This window comes from Gymnoscopelus microlampas, assembly GCF_963454915.1.
Source record: "Gymnoscopelus microlampas genome assembly, chromosome: 18".
Taxonomy (NCBI): Eukaryota; Metazoa; Chordata; class Actinopteri; order Myctophiformes; family Myctophidae; genus Gymnoscopelus; species Gymnoscopelus microlampas.
The window spans coordinates 28,169,597-28,192,096 of record NC_139955.1 but is presented as its reverse complement, the minus strand read 5'-3'; the positions used below and the strand labels follow the sequence as shown (position 1 = coordinate 28,192,096).

Sequence of the window (22,500 nt, the reverse complement as noted above, 5' to 3'; positions counted from 1 at the left end):
AAAAACGCTCATGGTATATTTTTCTTTAAAACCTTGACAAATTTGCTTTCATTGCCATACAGATAAATAGGAACTTAAAGTACGCTACAGAACACAATGGATGGATTGATCATTAGAATAAACACGCTCACGGCCCACATCCATCTGACCACTTAACATGCCATATAGACATTAGATTCCCATCGTGGTGATCCATCAGTGGCCTTTGAAACGACAGCTGGTTGGATGGTGTGCTGTACATTCACAGCCACCCATCATCACACACGTACACACACACACACACACACAAACAAACAAACAAACACAAACACGCACAGACCCTCTTATAGGTCACTAGTCTCTTTCAGAACCATGCCAAAAAGTAGGTGATACAAAACTACGTTAACTGTACAGAGAAATAATGTGTTAATTAAACTCTGAGAGAGTAAAAATGGACCCTTACAGGTCAATGTTGTCTATACTGTCCTCTCATTGAGAGGAAGAGTAGCAGTGTTCTCATTGAGAGGAAGAGTAGTAGTGTTCTCATTGTGAGGAAGAGTAGTAGTGTTCTCATTGAGAGGAAGAGTAGTAGTGTTCTCATTGTGAGGAAGAGTAGGAGTGTTCTCATTGTGAGGAAGAGTAGTAGTGTTCTCATTGAGAGGAAGAGTAGTAGTGTTCTCATTGAGAGGAAGAGTAGTAGTGTTCTCATTGTGAGGAAGAGTAGTAGTGTTCTCATTGTGAGGAAGAGTAGTAGTGTTCTCATTGAGAGGAAGAGTAGTAGTGTTCTCATTGAGAGGAAGAGTAGTAGTGTTCTCATTGTGAGGAAGAGTAGTAGTGTTCTCATTGAGAGGAAGAGTAGTAGTGTTCTCATTGAGAGGAAGAGTAGTAGTGTTCTCATTGAGAGGAAGAGTAGTAGTGTTCTCATTGAGAGGAAGAGTAGTAGTGTTCTCATTGTGAGGAAGAGTAGTAGTGTTCTCATTGTGAGGAAGAGTAGTAGTGTTCTCATTGAGAGGAAGAGTAGTAGTGTTCTCATTGAGAGGAAGAGTAGTAGTGTTCTCATTGTGAGGAAGAGTAGTGTTCTCATTGAGAGGAAGAGTAGCACCTGTCTCATTGAGAGGAAGAGTCAGACTGCAGTAGCAGTCTTCACAATTGAGAGGAAGAGCTTAATTGAGTTGGTTCGGTGCGGAAAGTCAATTTCACCTCAATTTTAGAGAAAGCCAAGAAAGCCTTAAAGTCAGAATCCTATCCTCTGCTTTTATCAACTTACTTGAGTATACTGTTCCTGAACATTCCACTAAAACCTTCACACACACAGCACAACCCGTCTAGATTTAGGGTAATCCATGTTAATTCAATTTACCAGTTCATTTTTACAATTTCAAGTTGAAACAACACTCCGAATTTGATTGTACAGTTAGGCCTTCTCCACCTGTCTCACCTCACTCCTCTCCCCCTCTAGCTTCCCCACCCCACCCCCCTGGCTCTCTCACTCTGACCCCATCAATTCCTCTCTCTCTCTCTCTCAGTCTCTCTCACTTCCTCCCCCTGACTTCCATAAGCCACCAGCTTGAGATGAGGGGATGAGTGTTGTAAAAAGCCTATGATTTATTTAGCTCCCAAAGCGCAGCCGCTACTGTCCTTTCCTTTTTACGAAGGAGAGAGAGAAGAGATGAGAACGGACAAAATGGAAGAGGACAGAGGGGAGGGAACTACACGTGCACACACGCACACGCGCACGCGCACACACACACACACACACACACACACACACACACACACACACACACACACACACACACACACACACACACACACACACACACACACACACACACACAGAGAGGGTGGGTTGGGTTGTAGTATCAGTGTTGTAAATGCAGCCAGTTTCCTGGCTATCACTTATTTATTTTCTGTTGGTCCTGGGCAGAGAGAGAGAGAGAGAGAGAGAGAGAGAGAGAGAGAGAGAGAGAGAGAGAGAGAGAGAGAGAGAGAGAGAGAGAGAGAGAGAGAGAGAGAGAGAGAGAGAGAGAGAGAGAGAGAGAGAGAAGAGAGAGAAAAAGAAAGAGAGAGGAGAAGAAGAAAGGGGAAACAGATAGATAGGGCAACACTGTGCTGTAGATAGAGGAAGAAAGAGACATTTGAGACACGGTGGAGTACAGAGCAAGAGATGGTGAACGAGGGAGGGGAGGGGGGTGGAGAGATTGAGGTAGAAACAGAGAGAGAGAGAGAGAGAGAGCAAAGAAAATGGGAGAGACTAGAGATAAGATGGGAGATCTGAGGAGGTGGATAGCGAGCGATTGAGTGATGGAGGCAGAGACAGACAGGTGGGAGGGACAGATCATCAGACAGACACGACAGAATGAGATACCTACAGGAGAGGGCAGGAACAGATGAAGGTAAGAGAAAGGGCTTTTTAAATGGAAGACCAAAACCAGTCAGACCCAAACGCTAAGAGCTAAGAGACTATTGATCGTGCAACAAACCAAAAAAAATCAGAGGGGAGAAGTAGGCAGAGCGAAAGGGGAGAGAGATAGAATGAGAGACAGGGAGACAGCAGGGAGGCATTTATTATTTATGGTACAAAATTCTGACTGACTGACTGCATTTGGACGTGTGTGTTTTCCGGCCCAACAGGGCTGTCAGACGGACTCACAACAACATCTTCCTTTCTCATAGCGCAACTCGCGGTCCTGAGAAGGGTCATGGGCCTGATTTTAATGGGCGCAGAGTACTTATAATATTTTTATTAATAGACAACAAAGACACATTGTAAAGCAGAGCTTTGCGGGGAACATTTTTCTTGGGTTCCAATTTGAACTGAAATGGACTCCACTATATGTTTTTCTTTCTTTCCCTGTTTTCTTTAACCACTTAAACCCTCTATTCTTAGTCAAAGTGTGGTTCAGCTTCCTTTTCTCTTAGCTATATTACAGACTGGGACAGATCAGGCGTTTCATCTATAAGGGGCAGCCCTTCATCCATGATCACTCATCTAGTAAAACTATATTGCGTATAACAGACTCAAATTTAAATCAAAACGTTAATTAAAGACTTCATTTAATCAATAGATTACAAGTACGCAAAGTAGAGCTTTTCTGGGGACATTTTTCATGAATCTGTGTTCCAATTTGAGGCAAACCGGACTAAAGTTGAACAAGACATGTCAGGGCGTGGAGCGTATCCCTTCCCTGGACTGCTGTGTGTGTGTGTGTGTGTGTGTGTGTGTGTGTGTGTGTGTGTGTGTGTGTGTGTGTGTGTGTGTGTGTGTGTGTGTGTGTGTGTGTGTGTGTGTGTGTGTGTGAGATGATGATGGGTGGCTGTGAATGTACAGGAGACCACCTACTTAACATCCAACCAGCTGTCGTTTCAAAGGCCACTGATGGATCACCACGATGGGAATCTAATGTCTGAATGCAAAACAAAAAGCCCTGGAATTGTAACATACAGTACATACTCACATAATCCAGCATGGCTTATTAGCAATAGTATGGCTAATTTCATCACTGATGGAAGAGATTGTGTGTGTGTGTGTGTGTGTGTGTGTGTGTGTGTGTGTGTGTGTGTGTGTGTGTGTGTGTGTGTGTGTGTGTGTGTGTGTGTGTGTGTGTGTGTGTGTGTGTGTGTGCGCGCTCCTTCCTCGTCCTTTGTTTAAAAATCAGAAATGAAAGTGCACCATGCAGTGCCGCCTTATCATATTCCTCATTAAGAACATATCAGGGCTAATTAGATCTAAACCAGTCCTTTACTAATCGGCAGCGGGGCTATTGCAGTGTGGCAGAGAATCTCCCTGTGATCTTTGCTAAAAAACAAACAACCAGATTAATCTGAACGACGTGACATTTCTCCTCATTTGAGTCAAAGCTTTTGAAGGCATATAAAGAGCGATTTTTTTTTCTTCTCAACTCAACAAAAAGCTAATAAACACTGAGGAATTTGGACAGAGCTTGTCGCCTGTGATCAGAGAAAACAACAAACATGAAGGTCATTTTCTCTCCCAGTCTTCCATTTCCAAACGTCTGTGGCACTCCAAAAAAGCTGCGCGTCCTGCTAAAGCTTAAAGCTAATAAACACATTTTGGGAATTCGATAGGAAAAGGTGGTCCCACTGAAGCGTGACTGAGAAAGAGCGAGAGAGAGAGAGAGAGAGGGGGGGGTACTCTACAGTGATTGAAGGCAACAAACATGGACCGTGTGAACTGCTAATATTCCCTTTCCATTAATGGTGGCAGCTGTGTACTTGAAGTTATAATGAAACTAACAGTCATGAAGATAATTTAGAAAAGGTTTCTGTCATCATTAAAAGTCAATAAACACATGGGACTGTTTTTTCCCCTCCTAATTCTTTGATTCCACCTCATGGGGGTGTTTGATGGTCAAAGCCAGTGCCTTTTTTTTTTTTTACACTTGAAAGTCTAATAAACACAGCAGAAGAGGAATCCTACAGTAATTATGTGATGAACACAGCCTTCCTACTTGGCAGAGGAGTCACTCCACTTTGTCGGTTTAATTTCCGTTGAATTCCTCCTCTTTGCACTCAAGTCAGTACAGATGGTAGACGTTTCTACTCTAGCAGCTAATGACCGTGTGCTTGTGTGTGTTTGCACCGAGTGCGTTAATTTAATGCCACAAGTGCCAATGTCAAATGCAGGCTATGGTTTCACAGGAAAGTCTTTTCACATATTTAGGTTTTCAATTACGTGAAGAAGGCAGAATCTAGCATTAAATAACCCCCCCCATCACCAATATATCGTTGTTGTCGGGCAGAAACCTCATCCAACCTCTCCGTATTTCAACTTCTTATGCTTTTTCGAACGTTAATTCCTTACTTCATCATACAAGAGTGCCACATAAATAAGTGAAAATAGCAGATCTACGCGTTGTGAGCTTGTAGATCGGCTATTTTCACTATTTCTTAAATGTTTAAAAAAATAAAAGGAATGGTTTTGGATATACAAGGTTTCCACCTGACAGCAACAAATAATAAAGTTCACTTCATAATATTTTGCTCACGCACAATACTGTGGGTGGTTTAGGGACCTTCACAAAACACAAAGGCATAGTTATTGCTTTTTTCCTTTGGAAGGCAATTTATGTTAACCCCTTCCCATTCCATTTATGATCAATTCATATTAGAGTAATGCACAGTGCTGCTGGAGTGATCCCACAATGCCCGGAATGAATTCCCATCATAACCACTCATAACCGATCAATACCAAATACCCCCACAACGACTCGATCGATAACGGATAACGTATTTTTGAGTGATTGCCAAACAGCCAAAGCCCGACTTGGGATTCCGCGGTGCTTTAAGCGAGTGTGTCTGCGTGTCTGCGAATGAGTTAATCCCGTTAGTTTGTGTGTCTGCAGAGCCACATTAGAATAAATGATGGGTCCCTCTGTGGTGATGAATGGTAATTTAGATTTAACATAACTGGACTAACGAGCGCGATAATGAATCCGAGGATCGCCTGGACAGCACTCACCCTGATGGGCGCTACGCCTCGCATCCCAATGAGCTCGGCAAAGGGCACATGCACGCATGGACATGCACACACAAAGCAATGTAAGACAACACAATGAAATGTATGCATGCATCAGCGCCATGTGTATTCACCTTGACGCGCACATTCAATCATCAGTCAGGCTGTCAGGTAAATAATCACAAATGCATATGCTCACATGCATGCTTGAAGGCAGGCATGTACACAGCGCGCGTGCGTGTGGGTGTGGGTGTGTGTGTGTGTGTGTGTGTGTGTGTGTGTGTGCGTGCGTGTGTGTGTGTGTGACTGAGGGAGTGAGTCCAGAGAGCAGTTATGTCAGTCTAAAATAAGGCTGATTATTTGATCATTATTCACAGCACAGGTTTGAGCCAGTTGAATTAAACGTGTTTTTGGCTTCAATGATCTTTCAATGACTTCAATGACCTCACTACACTGAAATGAATGGAACTAGATGTTCAAGATGCCATTCTACAAATATAATTTAACAAAATTCAAAATGATCTCTTGTTAATTTACTCAAATAGATTTTCATTTATCTGACAAAAGCGTTACAGTACCATCTATTTTGTCAAAAAATATCACACCTTGATCTACAAAAACTACTGCAACCGAGCGTACAAATGCAATGTCAAGGATTCATTTTTGCTGTATCCATTCAGCTGATGATTCCCTGGAACATCTTATGATGAGATTGATGGCTTATTTGAATTGATACGGTACATTCAAGCTCCCAAAAAGTGTATTAACTAGCCACCATAGTTGACATCATCGTAACACTCTGAAATTCTACATTACTGTCACGTTGCCAAAAAGTCACAAGTTTGACCCCCACTTTTACGGACTGCATTGTCCTCTGGTTTTCCAGCTAAAATGTCTGGAGTCACATTACTCCTACATTATGTCCTCGCCAGGGTAGACTGGACAGGTCTGGTCTCTGCTACTAGTGCACAGACAGAAGGGACACAGAGAGACATAGAGAGACATAGAGAGACATAGAGAGACAGGCAGAGAGATGTGATGGAGTGTGAGAGACACACACACACACACACACACTCACTCACTCACGTGTGTGCATACACTTTCTCTCAAAAATGTGTACAGTATATTGCACTTACAGTACACACAAATACACTCAGGCACACGGTTGCACTGACACACACACACACACACACACACACACGCACACACACTCGCACACACACACATACATGCGGGCACGCACATGTACACACACACACTGGAGTGGTACTGAAGGAAAGTGGTCATAAAATATGCAGCTGCCCCTCTGCTCCTTAGAGCCCCATATAGTCCTGGAGAGTTGTGTGTGTGCGTGCGTGCGTGCATGTTTTTCGAGGGGAGATAGGGTCAGGCTCCACCACCCACGCCACCTTGTCTGTGTTACTCCCAGTGTGTGTGTGTGTGTGTGTGTGTGTGTGTGTGTGTGTGTGTGTGTGTGTGTGTGTGTGTGTGTGTGTGTGAGAGAGGGTTTTTGGCCAGCCAGTGACTGTCATAATTCATAAGCAGAGACAGACAGTCGTTCAGTGTACTGTATCGCTCTACAAGGTGACTTTTACACTGGCTGCAACACACACACACACACACACACACACACACACACACACACACACACACACACACACACACACACACACACACACACACACACACACACACACACACACACACACCTTTCTTTTCCTTAGTCACTCTGTCCTTCCCTCTCCATTCTCACTGTCTTACACAGAGAGAGAGAGAGAGAGGGAGAGAGAGAGGGAAAAAGAGAGAGAGGGAGAGAGAGAGGGAAAAAGAGAGAGAGAGAGAGAGAGATGGTGGGGGTGGAGCATGGGGTTGCGGGGGGGGGGGGGGGCATATCACACTTTTCCGCTTGTCATCTAACTAGCAAAAACACCACCATGATGAATGGAGACGTGACTGCTGCTCTTAATTCTCCCTACACCATTTTTGTTATCGTCCTGGAAACTTTTCTTTAGGGGATGAATATTGGTTTTTAGGTTTATTTCTGGAAGAGGAGAGACAGGGTAAACAAAGATGAAAAATGACACCGGGCCCTGAGACACACATAAACCCATGATTGTGTTGAGTATAGCTCAGACCAATATGATGTCCACTCTGGAGACATGGAGGCTCCAGTGTGCCAACCCACGTTTTCATTCCAACCAAACACCACCTCGGCTATGATTGAATACTATAAATCGTTGCTGTCTCTCCAGTGGAATGCGTCCTTAACCACTTAAACCCTCTGGACCCGAGTCGTCTTTGTACTTGGACCGCTTCTTTTCTGCCTACACCAAATGCCTTTGCCGAGAATAGCAGTTCTACAAGCTCTCACGCCTCACAACGCGACACGTTGTGAGCTTGTAGATCTGCAATTTTTGGCTAATGTTCCCCCGAAGAATATGGATGCTGGGGTTACTTAGTAAGATCACCTGACCTGACAAATCCATGGTAGTGGTTCTCAAAGTGAAGACCCTCAGGGTTACCTGACAGGGTTTCCAAATGGACCCTTACAGACCTGTAACTCTGAGAGTGACCCGTAAAGGGTCCATTTGGTTCCATTTGTACACACTCAGGGCCATATTTTGCGCATCTTAACCCGCTCAATCCGGTAACGCATCCGTGTCACTTTAGATGTCTTTGGCTATTCAAAAATAACAGATCTACAAACTAATGCGTAGCTTGTAGATAAAAAAAAAGTGGAAATGTATGCAAATCTTTGAATATATATATTTTTAAAGCGAACATTTGTAACTCAAATCTTTGCTTCTGGGGGTCCCTGGAACAAAATATTTTACAAATAAAAATATACATATTCAAAGATTTGCACACATTTTCACAATTCTTTTTTCAAAAATAGCCAAAGAAATCTAAAATTACAGAGATGCGTTCCTGGATTGAATGGGTAAAGTACCAGGTCTTATATGACTTAATTTAAGACCTGAAGGCGTGGCCAAAGCTGTTTGGCCACTCAAAATAACCAAACAGCATTGGCCACGCCTCTACCTCTTAAGTTAAGTCATAAGACCTGATAGACGTGCAAAATCGGGCCCTCAGAGTTATGGGGGTCCTTGAAATTAAAAAGTCTGAGAATCACTGATCCACGGTACGTGACAGGGTGCCATTGTGAGACAAAGATTGGACAGGACTCTTTCTCACAACGTGAAACGCTGTGAAATCCTCACATTGCTCTTCATCCAGACTTGCACCTCTGCCAAACTGGCTTCCTGCAGAGCCAAAGAACTGCACTTTCAGCCTGAAACCGCCTGACAGTGCAGTTTCTGGCATTAGGGTTAGGCTTGGTGTTAGGGGTTAGAGTTATAGGTTTAGGGTTAAGGTTGAGGTTATAGAAATGTGATTCTATCAGTGCAGTCTCCAGCTGCCAACTGCCAGTTTTAAAGTTCGAGGACTGGCGAGCGGTCGGGAGCAAAATCCTCAGTGCAGCCATTATTATTTGGTAAAGTTTCCGAACGGCCTTGTTTATCAGAGTCCTCTCATGCACAACGCAAACAGGTCAGGTGTACTGTAACGTCCAATAACATCACTTGGCATATATTATCAAAGTTTAAATGAATCCTCATGATCCCAAAAGCTTTGAAGATATGACTGTTTTTCCCATTTCACATTAAATGAATCTCGAGCTAACAAGTCGACTGAAGGACTCGGGCTGATAATTTGGGCAAGGGGAACTTCAAAGTATAGCAAAGGCTTGTTTGAGAAATGTATTTGTGTGATGGCATGCACCCTATTTCTGATGTGTGTGCCAAACAGAAAAGCATTTGATTGCAACCACCCTATCCCCCCAGGGCACATGTTTATGATAGCTAAAATGTGGTGTCCATATCTCAAGTAGAACTTCATGAAAGTCTGTGTGTGATTGCGTGCACAAAAGTGTCTAACAGTTCCATATTGTACTTAAGCCATCATTAAGGCTTGAAAGGACATTCAAGGGGAATATTTGGCGAATGGTAGGCACACTGTGTTAAATGAATGCTTAACTTCCTTTTTTTACTGAAAATATCTGATCTACTGTATAAGCACACAACGCACCACGAAGAGACTCACTGTCTCTCATTGTGTGCTTGTAGATCGGCTATTTTTGGTCTTGAGAGTGTAAAAATACATGCAAGGTTAAATTCACAGTCAGGATACTCAAGATATTTTCACCTCTTCTTCCTGGATGTGTGTGCGTGTGTGTGTGCGTGCGTGCCTGTGTGTGTGTGCATGTGTGCATGTGTGCATGTGTGCGTGTGTGCGTGTGTGCGTGCGTGCGTGCGTGGTGTTTATTATGGAAAAGTTAAACTGTTGCCGTTCCTGTCTGCCTGCCTCAGTGGTAACATGACTACATGGTGAAATCGCTTGCCGGTTGTTTGGGGGTTTGTTTGCACACACGTCTGTCTGTCCTCACTGTAATTTGAACGCTGGGGGAGAAATCTGAGCATTGTTTGTTTGTGTGAGCGTGTGTGTACTGTGTGAGCGCATGTGTGCTGTGTGTGTGTGCGTGCGCGCATGTCTGTGTGTCTAGGCCTGCATTTGACCAGTCCCTGCTCTCCCTCTTGTGACAGTCGGGAATGAAACGTCGTGGCGAGAGGCGAGCCAAAATGTGCGTCGGCCCCTGGGTGTACTACATGCGTGCGTGCGCGCGAGCGAGCATGGGACTTAGTCTGTAGCCTACAGCGTGCCCTCCATGTCAGCATAATGTATCCCCTAGGGTAGTTGGCTTCTCTGTGGCTCCCAGTCAGCCAGCACCCCTCCGAACCCCCCAGAACCCCCAACCCACCCGTCCGCCGGCCAGGAATGATCGCATTTCTGTGGTGGCGTCCCCCCATCCAGATCTGCCTTCTATCCCCGACGTGTGGGCGCTGGATCCAAACCCCCAAACGAACCTTTCCTGAACTTAAATGCTCAGCAGCAGTACATGGGGTGGTACTGGTGTGCGTGTGTGCGTGTGTGTGCGTGTGTGTGCGCGTGGCGTGCATGCATGCGCGTGTTTGTCTATGGAGGGGTCAGGACAGCACAGTGTAGTTTTGTGCTGTTGAGTGATTTTGGTTTGGCTATAGTCTCCTGGCTTCTGTTTGACTCACAGCGTCCTCCCTCACCCTGTGAACTGACAGAGAGAGAGAGAGAGAGAGAGAGAGGGGGTGGTGGAGAGAGAATGAGACGATAGGACGTAGGAGGGAAAGAGCGGGTGACAGAGAGTAAGGGAAAAAGAGGGGAGAAGGAGATGGACAGAGGGGACAGAAGGGAACGGAGAGAGAGAGAGAAAAAGAGAGAGAGAGAGAGAGAGAGAGAGTGGCTCACAGATCAAAGCTAAAAAGAGGGGTGCAAGAAATAGTGCAACTACAATCACAGCAGTAGAGGTTAAAAAAATGTACAGTCCAAAATTGGGAGAGTGAGAGAGTTGGATTGAGAGTCCCTTGATACACTATCAACTTGAACACCTTACTGCCTATTCTCCATCATATGACGCCAAACACAGCCAATCTACAAGCTCAGATCTGCTCTTTTGGTTGCGGGACACCATCGTACAGTACGACTGAGGATGAATCAGGCTTGCCAATGCAGAGGGTTGCAGGCGTTGTCTATATACGCTCTGTGAAGGAGGCAGAGCGGGATGATAATGATCCCATCCTTTCACAAGCAGCGCTTTGGAGTCGGTGTGATCAAAACGCTGGAAGGACGTTCTAATTAATGAAGCACCACGACCCAGGGAAGATCAGTGGAGGGAGGCGAGAACGCCGCAGTCTGCGGTCCCGCCTCCAACATGGCGGCATGTCCCTGGTGTCCTCCATGACAGATCTCTATTGATTAGAGGAGAGGAGAGGAGAGGAGAGGGAAAAGGGAGGAAAGAATGGAGGAAGACAAGAGGGGATATATTGGCCACAGAACAGACAGCGAGAAAGTGTTCCGCAGATGAAAAGAGAGGAAAGAAAGGAGGAAGAGAGAAGGGAACGGCGGCATGCCACCTGTGATCCAATCTGTTAGTGTTTAACAATTAATAGACTCATCAAGAAATGTTTATGCGCCACTCTCCTTCCTCACATACAAAAAGGAGACTTCTTTTTAAGGAGTCTTGCTGAGCACGTTTGTGCAAAACTACAGCATGTGAATATGCTTAACCCATTCAATGCAGGAACGCATCTCTGTCATTTTAGATTTCTTTGGCTATTCAAAAATAGCAGATATACAAGCTCATAGCACGGCACAACAAAAACAAATCGTGAACATTTTTGCAAATCTTTGAATACCTATTTTTTAAAGCGAACATTTGTAACTCAAATCTTTGCTTCTGGGGGGTCCCTGGAACTAAATATTTGACTTAATGTTCGCTTTAAAAAATATATATTCAAATATTTGCAAAAATGTTCTTTTTTTTTTTTTTGCAGATCTACAAAATCTATTTTAACATAGTCTTAATGGGTTAATCATCCATAATATCAATACTGTAAAACCAAATTAAATATTAAAATATTTTACATTACTTATTTAGTAAACTTAGGAAGCAAACTTTCTTTGAAAGAAAAAAGTGTCTGTATTCTTTTGACTTCAATGAGGATCAGTGCAAAGAGGCAATTTTTCAATTAACCGAGGCAGCGACACAGAAATATATATGTATTTATTTTTTCTTGTCACGCACGCGTGGTGAGTAAAAATAATTGGAAATGTCAAGGAGTGGCTCCTCCTCTCTTTGAGAGAGAGAAAATCTTTACCAGCGTACGACCCGTACGTCATTTGTCTGCGACGCGTCAGTCATCCATTCAGTTTGTGGAAACTATAAAAGAAAAGAATGTGAGAGATTCGGACCTCTGAGGACAAACCCCTCAACAACTAATTAATACAGCCGCCTAGTGGGCTTTTCTGTTGTTGGTTAGGGTAGTAAACAGAGGAGCTTTTCCCAGGGATTCCCGTTTCCTGTAGCAACAATCGAAATGTCAATTCTGTCAAGAGATGAGAGGACCTGACGTGAATTGCGGTACTTTCCTAGTTCAAACACTCAAGGATTTATTAAAGTAGCCCCTGTATGTGTGTGTGCACACGCACACGCACACAGTCACGCACACGTGCACAAGTACACAAATGCACACATGCATGCATACACAGAATTGCAGTCAGGCGAGCGCACAGTACACACAAGCTGCACACACACACTTCAGCTGCAGCAGGCATTGAACCTCGTGGGAAAGTTCACCTCTGCCCTGCACAAATATTAGCCTACCCAACCCCCAGTATGTCTTAAAGCTCTTAAAAGCCCCTTAAAGTCATTGTGGTGACCTCATAGGCCCTCAGAAGCCAGCCTCGCCCAGGTCAAAGTCAAAACGCTCTTCACCTTCTGAGCTCAAATCCTCCGTTCAGAAGAACAAACTGAACGGAGCGCTGGCGTTCCCACGGGCACCTCTGCCACGTAATTCAATTCTCTCTTCTTTTTTTTGTCAATATTCTTGCCTCTCTTTTCCAGTAGAGGTATGTTTACTTCTACTACTTAGATGGATAGATTAATTCATTCATTCATATACACTTTAATAAATCAATTAATGAAGCTTGAGTGAATGAAGCTTTTGCTCTTTCCCCTCTCTCTCTCTCTGTCTCTCTGTGTCTCTCACACACTGAATGGACGGATTGAAGGACTTTAAGTGAAAGCGCGATTAAAGTGAGTGGCCCCTCTCTCCTCTCCTCTTTCACTCTCTATCTTTCCATCTACCTCTCGTGGCTTGAGGGAAGTGAGTGAAGCAGTTAAATGAACAAGTAGCCTAATTAAAGGCATGAGCTGAAGGAGCTTGAGTGTCTGTTAGGTTTGCTCTTGTCAGTTCTTAACTTCGCTAGCATCCTCCGTCGGACCCCCGCACACCCCTGCCCCCCAATTATAAAGCTGTGGGAAAGCTCTGAGAGCCCCTCGTACGGAGGGCTGAGAGAAAAGACAAGGTACTCGGTCTGGGTGGTGCTTTGTGCTCATGTGTTGTCAGTCACCTCAATTCCACGCACACGCACGCACGCACACACACACACAGAAATGCAATGAGCGCCATACATACATCCATACATAAATATATATATAGAAATATATGCATAAAAGTAAAAAATTGTCTAAAATAGTAAATGGTATAAAACTGCTTGGATGGAAGGTCGAATACAGAATTGACATCCTTTTCCATGTCGCTGGGAGAGTTCCACTGAGCCATCTACTCTCATGGCTGTTTCATTCAAATTCACATTTTTTACTGCCAAGCAAAGATTCCACATTCAGTCCCTCCAATCGATGGCTTTTTAATCACTTCAAAGGAATTCCAATTTAGCTCCTGAAAAGATCCAATTTGGAACAGGAGGCATGTGAGGCTTTTTAATAAAATACCACAACCTTTTATCAACCTTTCCTTTTTTTCCTTTTCTTTTTATATTAACGTACATGAAAATGAGCCTCATCGGAAGGGTTGAATAGCAGGAGAGATGTGACTGGTATGAGACACAGATTGAAATTCCGAGCTGTCTGGTAAAATGATAACTGATCCATCAAATGAGACGCTAAATGTGCTGTCATTGATTTTATGTACTTTTGCTACAGACCATTCATCATCACACTCGCAGTCTCTCTGTCTTTTTTATTAATTTCTATTTCTTTACCCGTGTGCACACAAGGACTAGGAAAAATTAGGATCTCAGAACACCAAATTATAGAAAGTGGGAACGATTAAGGAATAGAAAATAAAATAAATTTAAAAAGGAATACCGTAGTATTATAACAAAGAATAGAACAAAAAACTGATAACATAAACATTGTATTCATATTAGTAGTATTTTAGCGTCAGCATGTGTAGGCGGTTATGAGCTAAGCTCATTGCATCTTCTTCCATGTTATGATCACAATGTGATATTATTCTCTTAATGTATTTTAAAGTGTTTCCTCAATAATATGATTAACAGTTTATGGTACTTTTATTCACCGTGCGTTAGAATTCAAATATTACAGTTTTCTTTTTCACTGTTGTCCTTTGTTTTTCACTGTTGAGACTTAACTCACTGGTGGTGATTACAACAGAGAGTGATCCTATTGAGCCATCAGTCGATACGTGTGTGTGATCACACTCATAAAGTTGCATTGTTGCGTTTGAGAGCACGTGGACTGATTCAGACATTCTGACACTGTATCGATCCATGTCTGTTAAGGCTGATTGGACATAATAGATACTAATAGGAAAAACTAACACACACACACACACACACACACACACACACACACACACACACACACACACACACACACACACACACACACACACACACACACACACACACACACACACACACACACACACTTCCCTCTGGTCTTTTATGAACATAAATAATATATAGCAGAATGCAGCAGAGTTAGTTAATTTAACTCAGACAGTATACACATGTAACCAAATGGACCCTTACATGTGAACCCTCTCTTATCTCTCCGAGTTACAACGGATACATTAACACTGAGGAGCTTTACTGTGTACACTAACTGGTAACAAATGTATACACAGTGTAAATATGAACAGGGCTTCCATCAGTTCTACACATTCTTGCTTTGTACAGTCGTAGGGGTTTGGGGGTGTCAACACTTTTCCCTCGGCATGCAAATAAAATGTCAGGGCCTGTGGTGGTACTCAACGCTGCTTTTTGTATCTGCCGTCTGGTCTGGCTGAAAAAGAACAAAATGGGAGTTTTTTTCCCCCCAAACACTTTCTTCTCCAATAAGGACTTTGCAGTAAATACAGATACCGCATCAGTGGAACATGGCTACCACACTGTGTTTTGACCACAAGGTCTAGTGGTATTGATGAGCGCGTTGACAGGATCAATAGCCCCACAACCTTTGTGTCCCTCTTGGCTGGCTCTCTCCCAATGGGTACTATGAATGTCACAAAAAAAAAAAATATATATATAGCGTATCTCTTTGAGAGAAAGCAGGAATACTGTATCTCTGTTAATGCATCTGAACTATGAGGGGAGGATGTTTGGACCTCTATTTGCCTTACAATAAAACACACATCAGCCAGTTTAATCCTACATATGTGTGTGTGTGTGTGTGTGTGTGTGTGTGTGTGTGTGTGTGTGTGTGTGTGTGTGTGTGTGTGTGTGTGTGTGTGTGTGTGTGTGTGTGTGTGTGTGTGTGTGTGTCTGTGTTAGAGCTCTGAATAAATGGCCATAGAATGTGAGAGCCTGGCACGTGCGTGGGTGCCTGTGTGTGTGTGCGTGTGTGTGTGTGCGTGTGTGTGCGTGTGTGCGTGTGTGTGTGTGTGTGTGCGTGTGTGTGTGTGTGTGCGTGCGTGTGTGTGTGTGCGTGTGTGTGAGAGAGAGAGAGAGAGAGGAGGGCGGGAGGAGATTGACGACTCAGCCCCTGACCCCACTGTGTAGTCTGCCGCAAAGACCCACATGATAGCATCTTGCATGCGCGTGCGCACACACACACACACACACACACACACACACACACACACACACACACACACACACACACACACACACACACACACAGGTGATACCATCTCCCTGGTGGGCTTGCCGTTAAAGAGTGTCCTCCATCACTGCCTGCAGAGGCCCTTTTACTGCAACAGAAAGACTGCAGCACACACACACACACACACATAGACACACACACACACATAGACACACACACACGGCTGCAGGGCTGTGTGAAACATGCACACGTACATGAGCTGCATGTCCACAGAGCCCACACACACACACATCTATCCTGCATTAGTACTGCAGTAGTCATGCTGACACATGCTAACACAATATGGTTGCTGTCGGGCAGAAACCTCTTATCTCCATATTTAAACTTTTTGAGGTTTTTCGTAAAGAGCATTAAAATAATTTTGGAATTTGAAGAACTACTACTTAGAACAGTTCTGAAAAGTAACAGTTTTGGACATATGAGGTTTCCACCCGACAGAGACGATATATTTATCTCTACAATTACTTAAATCCATCATCGCCAGTTCAGTTCCTTCCGGCAACTGCAAAAAAAAAAAAAAAAGAACATAATCTGACAACAAATGCAATGTGTTGCCCCGTGCCAGCACCCTGAAATCCCTCCGGAAAGAGTTGCAGAACACTTCTCTAAAAACAAACACTATGTTAGTTGTTTTCCTAACCTTGACCAATTGGACAGTTTACCACGCCGAAGGCTTTAGGCTGAAATGTGTTTGTCTGCCGTGCACTTTAAATAAATCATCTGAAAGGCTATACATGTGTGTGTGTGTGTGTGTGTGTGTGTGTGTGTGTGTGTGTGCGGACTATTGTTTGTATCTGTAGCCATCCTGTGAAGACACACTAGATCTGGTAGAAGGTTGCTAAAAGGTTAGACTATTTTGTCTTTTTTTGTGGGAGGCACTGTGTCTACCAGCCAGGTACTTCAATGTATTTTCTTTGTGTTTCTTGAGTAGTTGAATTCCCCTTTGTGTTGAACACGTAGTTACTTGAGCCCAATTTATACTCTGCTTACTTCTACACATGTCAACAGGAATCCTCAATAAACTCCTAAAAATCTGCTGAAACCGCATAGGCACTGTGTGATGTCGTTAGGCCGGCGCTCAAAGAGACAAAAAGATGAAGTGTCAAAACTGTGGTTTTGAGCTGTTTCGGTGGTTTCGTTGGATTCTAATAAAGTAATTTGAAAATAGTCATTATGGGAAATAATGTTGTTAAGCTTACAAATAAATATACGGTGACACGCTACAGTAGCACAGACTAGTTTAGAAGGAAAGGAGCGAACACAATTGTTAACAGCCGTCACATCTCAAATGTAGGGGTGTTTACTGTTCCTCCTCCTCTTGCGGGTGACTCTTTTCCTCCCCATGAAACCTGCATTCAGCAGATTTTGACGTATTTTTGTAGAGTCGGTCACACAGGAGCACACTGAGAAATGATTCAATGTGCGTTAATGACAAGTTAATGTGTATCATTCTTCATCACAACTATGTGTTATGTTTGGGACAGCGCCTCTGTTTTTTCAATTATTTCAAGTAGCGGAGGCACTTATATAAGTGTTCTGGCGTTCACAAAGCCCAAGCCGCTATCCCGCGATCACATTCACCCACAAGCGAGTGAAGAATTATGGCACCTTTGCACCATGCCATCGTTTTTTAAATCACTGCAAGTGAGATTACATGTAAATGTATAACATTGTAACTATTAACATTTGACAGAGAGCACACTATTAAATTGAGTTGCTGTTTATAGGAGAGTACTGTACTGTACTGTACGTTGCTCTAGTTTTTTTCTACTTTTAGTGTTTTACAGACTAGATCCGATATATTTCACAAACTTATGAACAATTCAATGTGCTATGGATACATTTTTCAAACCCGAAGGCCAATCCTTTTTTTTTATTATTTTATTTTTTTGCGGGCCTTGACCAAAGGCGTGTAAAATAACCTGGGAGAAAGTGGAGTGGCCAGTGCATAAAACATAGCTGTGGATTTCTAAATGATGTTCTGTGTGTTTGCGTTGGCCTAAGCCTGGCCAGCCACCACTGTATTAGGCCAGAGAGGTGAAGGGAGGGAGGGTGAGAGGAGAGAGTGGGAGAATAAATGACAGGGAAATTGCAGAGGGAAATTATTGTTATTCCACAATTAAATTATATATACTGGATGGAATCACTCCTGACAGCACCAGCTAACCGTCAGCGCAGTGCGTGTGTGTGTGTGTGTGTGTGTGTGTGTGTGTGTGTGTGTGTGTGTGTGTGTGTGTGTGTGTGTGTGTGTGTGTGTGTGTGTGTGTGTGTGTGTGTGTGTGTGCGTGCGTGCGTGTGTGTGCGTGTGCGTGTGCGTGTGCGTGTGCGCGCGCATGGAGTGAAACTTTATCCCTTTTACCAAGGCCACTGAGGCTACCCTGACTGGGAGGAAGAGAGAGAGAGAGGCATGGAGAGAGGGAGGGAATCGGAAGGGTAGAGAAAGACAAATAAAAAGGGAAAGTAATACCGACAGAGTGAAAGGTAAACAGTCTATTTTGGGGGAGAGGTGGGTGTTAGAGAAAACACTGCAAATCCACCATAATGAGCCTATTCTGGACTGTAGTGACGACAACAGGGAACACAACACGGCCTCCATTTTAGGCCGTGAAATTCTGTGTGTTATGTCCACTTTTGGCGCGCGTGTGCGTGTGAGAGTATGGATGAATTTCCATGAGACTCCTTTTGAATTATTAATTTCATTTGGGTGGGAGGCGGCTTACCTGGAATCTACAATGTAACAGTATGTACTGGCCTGGGGATACTGTTCTATGTTGTTGCATAGTGTTAAGAGGCCCCAGTGAATTTTCCTTGATGGGTTAGTGCTCTACCAATTGTATTTTTCTTGTGCTCTCTGTTCCGCCCACGCTCATCTCTCCGTCTGCCTCCACTTTTTTCTTTTTACCCGCAGAAACACATAGAGCAGTGGTTCCCAAACGTTTTAGCTCAAGACCCCAAAGAGAAATTACGTTTGCCCGGGACCCAAACTAGTGAAAATAGCAGATCTACAAGGCTCACATGCAACGCTTCGCAAAGCGTATATTTGCTATTTTCACTACATAAACTTTTCTTTTTAAAGTTTTATGGAAATTATTTTTTTTTTTCATTTTATTTATTTAATACTTTTTGTTTTTAATCAATGAAAAGTTGTGTTTTTTTTTGTTGAAATAATATGTATATATTTTTTTTAAATGGAAAAATTGAAAAAAGGAGATATTTACCCGCGACCCATAAGAATGTGTCCGCAACCCAAAGATCGGTCCCGACCCACTGTTTCGGAAACAGGGATATAGAGAGAGTCAGTGCCTTTGCAGAGAGAGATGAGTGTTTGTTTATACGGACAGTCAACCGTCTGTGTACGATGACACTGCAGACAACACAGTGTAGTGCAGCTTGTTGAGGGAACAGACAGTCTGGCTACCGGTTGCGGTGTGGTGGCCAGAGATGATATAACCGCGATCATGTTGCAGAGAGTGATATCAATGTGTGTTGTACAGTACATACAGCCAAGTTTGTTTCTTTCTTTCGTCAGTTGTACCATTTCATTTAGTCAGTGTGGTGTCTTGACATTCATTGATTCATTTCTTCATGATTGAACATTATTAGTTTTGTTCTGAGACCTTTCACACGAGGGGAAGAGAATAATAACTGGATTTTTTTCCCCAAATGATTTGAAAGTCACTGTAGCTGCACCACATCTCCTGAGGGATCTGCCTTCAAATCTACACCCTTGGGGATGTACTGTACTGGGATTATAGTTAGGAGTTATTGTTTGCACTGAACCCTGATTCAGTGCATTGAAGGCTTGGCCAAGTACAGTGGCCAGCGCGTACGCGTGTCCTCAAGGGTGATTTTGCTGCCGTGCTTTACAGCAGTGGTTCCCAAACCCGGGGTCGGGACCCATGTTTGAGTAAGTATCCAATTTGTTGTCCTTTCCTACATTTTGGTAAATTATTATTTCATAAATTACAAAAAAAAATCCATACATACCTTAAAAAACGAGTGAAAATAGCAGATCTACAAACTTGTAGATTGGCTATTTTCATGAGTTTGTGTCCCAGGGAAACATACAATTTTTCTTTTGGGTCTCGAGGTAAAAGGTTTGGGAACCACTGCTTTACAGGATTGTATCCCCATACATCTGACCAATGAGATTGCTAGGATGGAAGTACTGCTAGGATGGAAGTACTTTTATAAAACACATACAAGTATATGAGTCCATGTGATCCAATTAAAACAAGAACACCAACTTTGGAGATCCAACTATGTGTGCATGTACGTGCGTGTGTGTACGTACGCGCGCGTGCGTGTGTGTGTGTATGCGCGCACGTGCGCGTGTGTGTTTTACATGGGCAACATTTCATTTGAGCGGAGAGAGAGGGCCATAGAAAGGTGTTGAAAGGGATTTGAACCTGCGATTTGGAACGGCCTTCATTTGACTTGCGTCAGAGCCTAACCGCCAGACCAATCTGAGGCACCAAGGGTTTGTTTTTATAACAATCTGTTTTTCTCTTCTTTCTGTTCTCTCTCTCTCTCTCTCTCTCTCTCTAGTACCCTCAACAACAACAACATCACCCTCATCCCGCTGTCCAGCTTCAACCACATGCCCAAGCTGCGGACACTGTGAGTAGCACACATGTCCACATGCATGCATGCGTACACACATTCTGAAGTTACAGTTACATACACACATGCATGAACATACAGTACAGTATATATACTCACACATGCAGGCACCCGCGTCTGATTATGTCATTATTTTTTGTTTCATGACTGTGAATAATCATAAGGCTATTATTAACATATATATACTCACAGCATGTGCGCACACACACACACACACCAACACACACATACACACACATACAGGCGGATAGACAGACTTGTGCACGCACGCAGAGACAGATAGACGTGCACACACACTTGAATAATGGCAACTCCATTAAAACCACATGAAAGGCTTGTTGAGGCTCTACAGTCCAATCTACTTTGATTCATTAGAGGAAAACTGCAATTCTGTTCTATTAGAACCACGCACACCACAGCCACACACACACACACACACACACACACACACACACACACACACACACACACACACAGAGTTTTAATCTAACATGACACCAACCCTGAGGCAAATCATGTTTCCTGATTGATGGGAGGTTTTGGGTTGTGTGTGTGTGTGTGTGTGTGTGTGTGTGTGTGTGTGTGTGTGTGTGTGTGTGTGTGTGTGTGTGTGTGTGTGTGTGTGTGTGTGTGTGTGTGCGTGTGTGCTTGTGCATCAGTGTTGGTGTGTGTGTGCAGAGGGGAGGGATTGTACCGTTGCCAAGGCAATGGCACGCCAACTCATCAGGAGCCTCTACCCATAATCCCTTGGGGCTGTCTGAGTGGCTGGCTATTGGTTACATTCCTGCCGTTGTTGCTGTTCACTGAATCCTACCAAATAAGCACAGACACAAGTCAACATGTGTGTTCGGTACCACTGGTGTTCAGTGATGTGCCATCATGGAGTGATTACTAGTTAGTTCACAAGTGCACAATAAACAGCATTTAGTTGAAAAGATAGAAACCCCGCAACGGGTTGGGATCATTTAGGATTTCAACTATTCCGGTTCCTTAAGGATTCCCTCTAAATGGTCCGATTCCTTAACGGTTCCCTTTAACGATTCCTATATTCAAAAAAATATATATATATATTTTTGCCTTTCATTATAATTTTTGAGGAACAATACTTGAGGGGGTTCCAAATTGAGGAACACAGGTCTGTAACTCTGAGAGTGTAGAAATGGAACCAAATGGACCCTTACGGGTACATTTGGTGCCATTTTTACACTACTCTAAAAGTTATAGTGGTCCTTGAAATAACAAAAGTTTGAGAACCACTGGTATTGTAATTGTATAGCAGACGTGAAGTCCACATAACCAGCTCTGACAGTGTGATAAACCGGTTCCCGGATTCACGGTTCCAAATGTGTTGGAAGCAATTCCGGATCCTCAATGTTGGATCCGGTTCCGGATCACCACCCTAAATAGAGGCTGCTCTCTGTGCGACAGGATTGGACAACATCAGTGTACTGTACGGCCCATTCAAGAATACACACAATTGGACAACGCCGCTGTAATTCCCCATTCAAGAATAAATACTGCACAGTAAAATCCTCTGCATTAATTTAACACGGAAAGTGTAATAAATGACCCGAGTGGACCCGTACAATATATTATGTGTATACATTATGCTCTTGCTAAAAAAGGAAGACACAAATTTTGAACTAGAGATTGAATCTGACGTCACAGAGTCCACATGTACACATAAATCATCCGCCCGCCATCCAACCAAATTAAAATGTTCTCCAATATAAATATCCGCACCCGCCCTGCACCTGCATGGACATACTGTGACTTATTAATCAGTAGAAGTCCAAATGAAATGGAAACGTCCGTTTCTTTGCTGCAGTACAGTACTGCTTTCCCTGGCCGGAGTCGCGAAACTCTCCCTACTCTCCGTTTGCAAACACAGTGGACCCAC

At 43.5% G+C, this 22,500-nt stretch overlaps 1 protein-coding gene across 1 annotated transcript in view; it reads left to right on the top strand.

Annotated features, from left to right (window-relative positions):
* Positions 1 to 22,500, top strand: part of slit3 (slit homolog 3) — a 280,042-nt gene that overhangs the window by 177,390 nt on the left and 80,152 nt on the right. The window contains exon 7 of the mRNA XM_084041902.1: positions 20,526 to 20,597. Within this exon, the coding sequence (XP_083898028.1) occupies positions 20,526 to 20,597 (72 nt within the window). The remainder of the gene's footprint in view (positions 1 to 20,525; positions 20,598 to 22,500) is intronic.